Here is a 10,092-nt window from a genome sequence, read left to right on the forward strand (position 1 = left end):
TGTTCAACTATTGTCTTTCTCTCTCTTTGAGTCAACTACGCACCACATGCACTGCAGTGCTAGCTAGCTATAGCTTATGCTTTCAGGACTAGATTAATTATCTGATCCTTTGATTGGGTGGACAACATGTCATTTTGTATTTTTATTGATTATGGATCCCCATTGCTGCAAGAGCTCTGATAGGTAGGAGGACATCCTCCAGAGGTTGTTATAATTACTGTGTAAGTCTATGGAAGGGGTTGAGAACCATGAGCCTCCTAGGTTTTGTTTTGAAGTCGATGTACCCAGAGGAGGACTGAAGCTAGCTGTCCTCCTGCTACACCTTGGTGCTACCCTACAGAGTTCTGCTGAGTCTACTGTAGACCTTTGCAAAATAGTGTTTTAATCAATTATTTGGTGAGTGATTGTATTTATTATAGTATTGTTTCATCTAAAAAAATAATTACTTTAAAAAGTTTTACTTTAAAAAAAAAAATTTAAAAATCACTGAGGATGGTTCTCCCCTTCCGCCTCTGAGGAGCCCCCACTGGTATAGATGGTATAGACATTATCCTGTTCTTTACCCAACCTGATAAAGAGAAGTACCCCAATTCAACTCATGTCTTTTAAACATTTTAAATGTCAGAACAGAATTATGATGAAACTTTGTAATGCTTTGATGCCTTGATCAATCCCCAAGGTTATCTTTCTTTGAACATTTCTTATTGAAAAGGATAATGCTCAACACTCACTCACCATTAAAAAAGTAGTATTTTATTGAAGCAACTATAAAAAGCTTGACTATTGGGCCATAATCATAACATGTTTTCACCCCCCCTTTTTTTGTTTTAATTATTGTCCTAATCAGAGCAAAGACCATGACATGGTGTAATAGTGGTCTATAAACCATAATAAAGTGTGTGTGCATGTGTGTTTTTGTATTTATGTGAGGGTTCTTGTGTCGTTGAGATAACAATAGAATGTGTTACAGATTGAATGTCAAGCTGGGAACAACATGATTCAATTGAAGACGAAACATACTTGAGACAGACTCAATGGGTTACTTTTTAAATATTTTTTTATACCTTTATTTAACCAGGCAAGTCAGTTAAGAACAAATTCTTATTTACAACAACAGCCTAGGAACAGTGGCAGCTCGGGGGTTTGAACTTGCAACCTTCCGGTTACTAGTCCAACGCTCTAACCACTAGGCTACCCTGCCGCCCTGAGACAATGGGTTACATTACTTAAGGAAAATAGTGAAACCAAAAGACACACTGGAAGTTGTATGCTAACCATGGTGCATTTGATTGCACTTTGTTTTCTCAATTACGATCCATCTAGAGTCTAGACTGATGGAACTACAGCATTAGATGTCTAAAGTGATGTACATAATGCTATGTGTCTGTCTACTGTATTTCATCCTAACCACGACTGATATAAAAAGTCCCCATACCCTTGACAATATCTCTGATGTGTTTTTTTGTTGTGTGTGTGGTCATGATATTCATGAGTTTGCATTACAATATCCGCACTAACATACAACTTAAGTATAACGCAATATATTGGGAATGCATTCTAAGTACTATGGGTATCCTAATATGGAAAACAGAAAGGAAAACACTGCACACTGCTGCTCATGCTCCCAGGTGATATTTATTTACGTTTCGATCCTTAGGTCTTCATCAAGCATCCATATCCCAGGTGGGGGTGGAAGGTCCTATATATAGGGGCAGTACTCAGTGACATCACTTCCTGAAACAGGAGGTAAAAAATGTATGACAGTACCAGTCAAAAGTTTGGACACACCTTCTCATTCCAGTGTTTTTCTTTATTTTTTACTATTTTCTACATTGTAAAATAATAGTGGAGACATCAAAACTATGAAATAACATATATGGAATTGTTTAGTAACCAAAAAAGTGTTAAACAAATCAAAATATATTTTATATTTGAGATTCTTCAAAGTAGCCACCCTTTGCCTTGACAGCTTTGCACACTGGTGATATTTATTTACAACAACCTTTCGACCCCTAGGTCTTCATCAGGCATCCATATCCCAGGTGGGGGTGGAAGGTCCTATATATAGGGGCAGTACTCAGTGACATCACTTCCTGAAACAGGAGGTAAAAAATGTATGACAGTTTCACAATTTTAACACTCAATGTATCAAAATATATGATCATAAACAGGGAATGTGATCAATATTTACAGTAATATACATACACATACAATATTCAACAAGGACTTTTTTTAAACAATTTGGACATATTGAAACTATAAAAACGGTTTCAAGTCAAACTCCTCGTTAAGACCAAGAGGAGACAGTGTGTTGAGCCTGTGTATCCAGAAAGATTCCATTTGAAGAAGTTTCCTCTCAATGTCCCCTCCCCTGCATGACATCTTGACCATTTATATTCCAATGTATCTCAGAGAACTAATAGGAAGTCCAGCTTGTACAAAATGAGCAGCAACAGGATGTTTTGTCTCACCTGTCCATATATTGCTGCAGTGCTCACTGGTCCGTGTCTTAAGGCTTCTATGGGGTTTCCCTGTGTAAGACGGGCCACAAGGACATTTCAACATGGAAATAACAATGGTGGACATGCAGGGGGTGGGTAAATGAGTTGCATTTGTACATGAAGCTGCAATGAGCACATTGGCCACATTTGTAATTATCCTCCGGAACCTTGTCCACTAAAGTTTCCCTTTTCTCTGGTGGGTAATCAGATTGAACCACAATATCTCTCACATTTGGGGGTCTTTTAAAGACCATACATGGGGGATATTTAAAAATGGGTTTCAATTGTGGGTCAGTATGAATAATGTACCAGTGTATCCTGATAATGTCCTTAAATGCCTTCCCCAGTGGTGAGTGTTGGGTAAAGCATGATGGGAGATCTGCTTTTGCTTTAGCTTTTGTTTAAAGGCTTTCCAACTGTGTTAGTCCTTCAAAACGATCATTGGCATGTTTTACCCAATTGTCTTAGTACCCCCTTTCCTTAAACCTTTGTGTGAGGTCCGTGATCTGTTTCTGATAAGAAGTATCAGAGCTGCGTATTCTTCTGGTGCGACTGAATTGACTTTTCGGGAGACTTTTAATAAGTGGACGTGGATGAAATCTGTCACCTCTGAGGAGGGTATTCCTGTCTGTATGTTTCCTATAGAGATCTGTCGAGAGGGAGGTCTTGTCCATAATAACCATCACATCAAGAAAACGGATTTGTGATAGGTCATTAGTAAATGGTGCCAATGAAGGTTTTGAAGAGTTTACAGTTGGAAAGCATGGAAACAAAAGCTTCCTGCAGATCTCCCATCATGGATCACAAAAATGTCATCCAAATGGGGAAGGCATTTAAGGACATTATTCAGAGAACACTGGTACATTAGGTCTGGATTCAGCACCACCTGTTTTTAAACATTCCTAGATATAGGTTAGCATAATTAGGAGCCATAGTGGTCCCAATCTGATTCCCTTTGGTCTGGGAAAGTCTCATCTGAAGTGGAAACAGTTGGAGGTTAGTACAAAGTGGCCAATGTGCTCATTGCAGCAAAGATTTACAAATCAACTCTGATTACCTGCATGTCCACCATTGTTATTTACATGTTGAAATGTCCTTGTGGCCCGTCTTACACAGGGAAACCCCATAGAAGCCTTAAGACACGGACCAGTGAGCACTGCAGCAATATATGGACAGGTGAGACAAAACATCCTGTTGCTGCTCATTTTGTACAAGCTGGACTTCCTATTAGTTCTCTGAGATACATTGGAATAGAAATGGTCAAGATGTCATGCAGGGGAGGGGACCTTGAGAGGAAACTTCCTCAAATGGAATCTTTCTGGATACACAGGCTCAACACACTGTCTCCTCTTGGTCTTAACGAGGAGTTTGACTTGAAACCGTTTTCAATATTAATATTTCAATATGTCCAAATTGTTTTTTTTTTTAAAGTCCTTGTTGAATATTGTATGTGTATGTATATTACTGTAAATATTGATCACATTCCCTGTGTATGATCATATATTTTGATACATTGAATGTTAATATTGTGAAACTGTCATACATTTTTTACCTCCTGTTTCAGGAAGTGATGTCACTGAGTACTGCCCCTATATATAGGACCTTCCACCCCCACCAGGGATATGGATGCCTGATGAAGACCTAGGGGTCGAAACGTTGTTGTAAATAAGTATCACCTGGCAGCATGAGCAGCAGTGTGCAGCGTTTTGCTTTCTGTTTTCCATGAGTCTGCCTACAACTCCATCACCTGTGGAAAGTACCTGGATGTGTGTACTGTCTGTCCTTCAGTGTGAGAGGAAGGGGTTGCCCAATTTTACAACTCTGTGTGCTACTTTCTTTGTCCCTCAGAGGGTGCACCACTCCACGATATCTACATCCGTTGAACAATTGCCTTTCTTCGCTTTCACAGCATATTCCTATCGGTGAAAATAAGAAAGTCACGTTCCACCAATAAAGAAAATAGTTTTAATATATCAAGCCATAATCACACACAAGTATTCTGTCATATCATACCATACATCTTGGTTTTATAAACATGACAGTTTGATTTACAGTCAATTTAAACGAGAGCGTGCTCTGATAGAGCAGCATGTACCAGAGTGTGTAGTTGATTTACAGCACAATCATTTATGAGGCACTAGACAGTGGGCTTGGCAGTGCAATTTTCTACATACCCTGGGGTAGAGCTTTGCTTTGATGTTCCATGACAATAGCATTCTCTGGAACATATGTTATGCTGATGGCACTAATACTGTGACATACATTAAATAACATTATGTTTCTGTAAAGTACGGTAGGAGTACCAGATCACACCGCGCGTGGCAAAATTCCGCAAACTTTCCCAAATGTCCCAGGATTTCCCAGAAATCCTGATCGGAGGATTCTGAGAATTTCTGGTTTACGATTTCCCTTCTGATTTAATCTTAAAACCGGGATTTCCGGAAAACCTGTGAATTTTGGGGAAAACAACCGTAATTTTGTAACCCTCTTCAGATCACACTCCTGCCCTCCTTTGAGCTCCCTTCTTCCTGGACAAATGAAATTGGCACTGTCAGGTACAATACAGCTACAAAACCACGATGTGAAAACAAGACATTTTATTATGGTAACTTACAATAACTTTGACTAACTATCCATATTTTGCACAAAACAAAACTCGGCATCAGACACCCCTTCCACTTGTCTGTAGGAATGACTGGATGAGAAGCGGACCAATAGCAGAGGACTGAAGAAAGACCAACCGGTTAACGGCGCTTGTCGTAGTTCTGTAGTGCGTTCCACTCATATGAATCTGTAGTTGAAGAGAAAGCTTGTAAATAACACAGCACAGTTTATTTTCAGATTGTCATTTTAAGCACAGATCCAGCAATTATTGTGGATTTGTAACCAGGCCATCTAAGAACAGCTCGGTTCGATCAGTCGTGTAAAAAGCTCCTATGAGGCCCTTACCTGGTTTCTCTTGGCTCCTCTTACCCATCAGTCCAACAAAGGAGTTAATTTTATGCCCTGAAAGAGAAGATAAGAGAGGAGAAAAAGGTGTGAGTTTCTTCCCGTAACAGTTAAAACCATTGTCACTGCAATTACAGACAGCGAGTGATGCAGTGACTAGTGTGCAGAACAAAAAGGTGTGAGTTCTTCCAAAAACTGCCAATATTATTTACACCCTAAACTAAACTAAACCTAGCCCTAACCTTAACCCTTACCCTTATTCTAAACCTAACCGTTACCTTAGCAAGCGTTTGCTTATCAACAGATAGTGTGTTGATAGTATGACCATGTGTAGATCATCTATATGGGACTATCCAAATAAAGTGTGACCCATCATTTTTTGTTAACGATGCAATGCCTGGTGTATAACCTCGATGGTGACAGAGTGACTGACGGACTCCATCCCCTTGCCCTAGTGACTGAGGGATAGAGCGGCGCCCACCCACAGGTTTTGGAACGAAGGGTTGTGATTGGAGATTTTTTCCTAAGAGGGCAGGGATAGGATGTATGTACTGAGGGGACATTTGCGTCCCAGACCGACTGTTGTCTCTGTCAGCCTCTGTCAATCCCCCTAATGGAATATAATATAAGGGTGGAGGGAATGGGGATACGGGGGAGTAGTGGGGTTATAAAACTGCGTGAGACCCCTGGGATACCCTATCTGTCAACACACCCATCATACTCATTCAAATGAAGTGGGGTAAACTCTAATGTGATCAATTTACTTAAATGATTCAATATTCCCATCAGAAATATGAGAATCATGACAATCATAAAGGAACGATGGCCTCATGTGCATCTGCCATTGGTGGTCTAGTCACGAGTCACTTCTCAATTGTCCATCCGGACATCATAAGTGCTTGGCCCCTTGCTGTGTGTAACATACTATATATATCTTAAAAGGTATAGATCATATGATATTTATATATATGCACACTGTACAATGTATATATTATATTATAGGTTTGTGTCAATGGAAGGGTGAGCTGCTCGCAACCATCTTTCCATCATCAGCGTAACCAATATAATTGAACGCCTAAATGTCCTTGGGGCATTGATCGAAGCACTCGCTCTCTTCCTCTCTCTCCCCCTTTCTCTCTCCCCATCGCTCTCCTTCACTCTCTCTCCATCACTCTCTCTCCTTCACTCTCTCTCTCTCCCTCTATCTCTCTCCTTCACTCTCTCTATCTCTCTCCTTCACTCTCTCTCTCCTTCACTCTCTCTCCTTCACTCTCTCTCTTTGCCTGTAATGACTGACATAGTCATGCCTGCATCAAGGCTCCGGCAACACGCTGGTCTACACGTATTTATGACGTACTTGCTGCCTCATATCGCTGAGTGGGGGAGTCATTAAGGAAATGCCTCAATGACTGAACAGAGGGGAGACATAGCGAGGGGTCTTCATGGCAGAATTAAGACTATGTATCCTAGCGAGGGACTAGAGTTGTCTTCAAGGCAGAACTAAGACTACCACCTACTGCATCTTAAAATCCCATCAAACGACCTGTTAGCTGTGTGGGTTGTGATTTAATTAAAACATTTGTCAGGTTTATTTTCCGGTCTCTCTATCTACTTTTATTTACAATTATGCAAAAATAAATATAATTATTCAACCCCTGCATTTTGTTAGTTTTTTTTGCTGCTGGGCAATATGTGGTTTGTGTTCTCCCTCCCATGAATGATAATGAGGACCTGTTGGCCTATGGCACTGGATATGTGACACCAGCCTGTCTTCTCCCTCACACCCCTCTCACCCCACCTCTCACATCATGTCACCCCTCTGGTTAGCACGACTCCTCTCGCCCACATAGGAGTACTGGTGAAATACAGTTGAGGTACAGGTGAAGTACAGGTGAAATACAGGTGAAGTACTGGTGAAATACAGGTGAAGTACAGGTGAAATACAGGTGAAGTACTGGTAAAGTACAGGTGAAGTACTGGTAAAGTACAGGTGAAGTACTGGTAAAGTACAGGTGAAGTACTGGTGAAATACAGGTGAAGTACAGGTGAAATACAGGGGAAGTACTGGTGAAGTACAGGTGAAGTACTGGTAAAGTACAGGTGAAGGACCTGTGTCATCCCTAATCCCCCCTACTCATGGAGTTAACTCATCACATTTCATCACTTGTCACATGGTCTACCTGGCCCATGTGCAAATAAAGCCATCATCACTTGGGTTGATGTCTCAATAGATTTTCCCCAACTTTGCCAAATGTTCTGATTGGCTTCCCCTGCCTGCCTTACACACAGCCCACACAGTCCCTTTCCATTTGTAACATAATGTCAGAAAAGATAATCATAACTAAATCATGGCTTAATTTGTTGGTATGCATGGACAATTGCAACATTTCCTGGGAAATGTTCTCCAAGATTAATTTAAAAGATGAATTAAGTAATTATTAATACGTTTTTCACTTACTTTTTCGGGTTATCTGTGGATTTGCTGTTGGAATAAAGGGGGGACTTCAGTCAATGTAGGCCTATAATTATCTAATTTAAGAATGTATGAATACGCTACAAAACGTGCATAAATATATTGATATACAATATGTAATTATTAAAGGCATTAATAATGCATATCAATATTGGCATTTCATTTCAATAAACGGGAAAGTGCCTTCAAGAGCGTGAAGGGTGAGGACAGGGCGAGGCGCGAGGAAGCACAGTCTTACCGGAGGAGCGTTTCCCCATTAGGCCAAAGAACTGATGCGGCCTCGGTTTCCGCGTCATTCTCCGCAGTATCTCTCCGAATGGGTCAGATGACAGCCACTCGTCCTGCACGAGGGAGAAAATCTAGTTAATGGAACATTAGACACCAGAGAAGGGGATAGGACGAGGGGTGGGGAAACTGACTCCCTTATTGCCTTCCAACCTATACCTTCGCGTAAAATATTGTACACTTGTATAGCACTAGATCTAATCTCGCAGAGCAATCAATATAAAACAGTAAAGACACCTCCGTGTGAACTTTTATATCCGACCTATTTTTATCTGACGGGGTTGCCTACAGGTCAGCATTAGTCTAAGTAGTAGTCCAACCGCTGCTATGGCTAATGGACCATGCACATTAAAGTGCCCATCAATTAACCAATTCCGTTGGTTCCTTCCCTATTGTATAGCCCTCCCGCCTTGTTAAAACGCTTTGCGTAACCTGCTGAATGTTCCCAAACCGACTGCAGATGATGAGAAATAAGAGCCCCGCCCGGAGACTTGGCAGGCGCCCAACCCGCAATGTCAGAGGGAGAACGTGCGCTACATGTGAATAGAGATCATTCTGGGACTAAGGTAATGGTGGAAGCACACTGAGCTAAGAGCTCATACTTTATCCCCATTGAATCATAATACATCTTTCACGGACATAGAATTTGTGTTGCTGGTAGAATGTTTGATGTTTTGTCTGTATACATGCGTAATTACGCATGACCAAGCTCTCCAAACAGGTGACTTATTTTATAAAAGCATACTAATATTTTACATTTAATTTAATTTAATAGAAATTGGTTGAAATTCCATTCAATAATTTTGATGAAACAAAACACAAGGCTGTGCCATCCAATTAAAAAAGTATTTTCCCCATAGTTAAGCAATCCTACATTTTCCCATGTCAATTTTTTACAATTCGTTTAACAGGCGATTCTAACAAACAATTGTCCTAACATATTTTCTTGTCTTACATCAAATCATTAATGCCTACCGTAATTTGATCGTCCATCCAATAATCAAGATCTTCCTTTGGACCAATTTCTTCACTAAAAACTTGGGCGATAGCAAGAAAAGCTATCACAAGCGGTAGCAGTAATTTCATGATGCAGCAATCTGTTGCGTGCAACTCTTCAGCCGTTTAAGTCTTCTTTCTTCGTTTGTTTCGATTTTCAAAAGTAGAAATAGGCTGTTCGGGCACTTGTAAACTGAGTTTAAATGTTTTTTAGCCACTCTCTATGACTTTTGAGAGCTCGATGTTGACACCTGCGGAAATTGGTATCTTCTCTCCATATAAGTGCCTCAAGCGTGCACAAAAATGATATGTTCCCTCCTTGGTTGCAACCTCGCCTCAGTTCTATCTCTGCTCCAGTAAGCGAGCTCTGCTGCTCTTTAATGCCTTCACTTTGGTCCTGTTGTGTCTTTGTGACCACACGGTAGTACTGCACTAGGTTATATAGCAAGGGATAGAAGGGTGACAGGTATCTAATTCGCTTTATATCAATTAAGCAAGTACATTTACTTGACAGGTACTTCCTCGGAGCTGTGTGATGACTAATATCCGTTGTGATATTTTGCATATGGTCAATATTACTTTCAAACGTTCCCCTATGACCCTCCTTGGCACTCAGTGTATTGTTCCCGTTGTAATCGGACTGTCCAAGTGAAGCGAAGGAAGTAAGTGAGTCTGATGACGCACTGAAGTTGAAGGTTTCACGTAAGTCTTTAAGACCTGTCCTACGCCAAAGCAAAATTTCAACATAAAAAGAAAGTTGATTTGCACCTTACTCATCAGTGGAACATGTTTTTCTTCACATTGACAATAGTTTGGATTCTGAAAGTCACTTTTCTAAAAATGAATCATTGGAAATTGAATCATTATAATTGAGCATAGCCTTGCTAT

General features: G+C 40.4%; 1 protein-coding gene across 1 annotated transcript; it reads right to left on the reverse strand.

The window, feature by feature from the left end:
* Positions 1 to 4,443: 4,443 nt before the first annotated feature.
* Positions 4,444 to 9,864, reverse strand: LOC112229612 (protachykinin). Its single transcript, XM_024395546.2, has 5 exons — positions 9,184 to 9,864; positions 8,162 to 8,264; positions 7,909 to 7,932; positions 5,451 to 5,507; positions 4,444 to 5,292 (listed from the first exon to the last, which is right to left on the reverse strand). The coding sequence occupies exons 1-5, from the start codon at positions 9,292 to 9,294 to the stop codon at positions 5,246 to 5,248; spliced, it is 342 nt and encodes a 113-aa protein (XP_024251314.1). The 5' UTR covers positions 9,295 to 9,864; the 3' UTR covers positions 4,444 to 5,245.
* Positions 9,865 to 10,092: the final 228 nt, after the last annotated feature.

The sequence above is a fragment of the Oncorhynchus tshawytscha genome, linkage group LG31 (genome assembly GCF_018296145.1).
Source record: "Oncorhynchus tshawytscha isolate Ot180627B linkage group LG31, Otsh_v2.0, whole genome shotgun sequence".
Classification (NCBI taxonomy): Eukaryota; Metazoa; Chordata; class Actinopteri; order Salmoniformes; family Salmonidae; genus Oncorhynchus; species Oncorhynchus tshawytscha.

Coding starts and splice junctions, on each gene's coding strand:
- LOC112229612 (XM_024395546.2), bottom strand. CDS start 9,294: ATGAAATTACTGCTACCGCTTGTGATAGCTTTTCTTGCTATCGCCCAA. Junction 7,933..8,161: donor AATGGGGAAACGCTCCTCCG/GTAAGACTGTGC, acceptor TTATTCCAACAG/CAAATCCACAGATAACCCGA. Junction 5,508..7,908: donor TCCACAGATAACCCGAAAAA/GTAAGTGAAAAA, acceptor CTTCTCTTTCAG/GGCATAAAATTAACTCCTTT.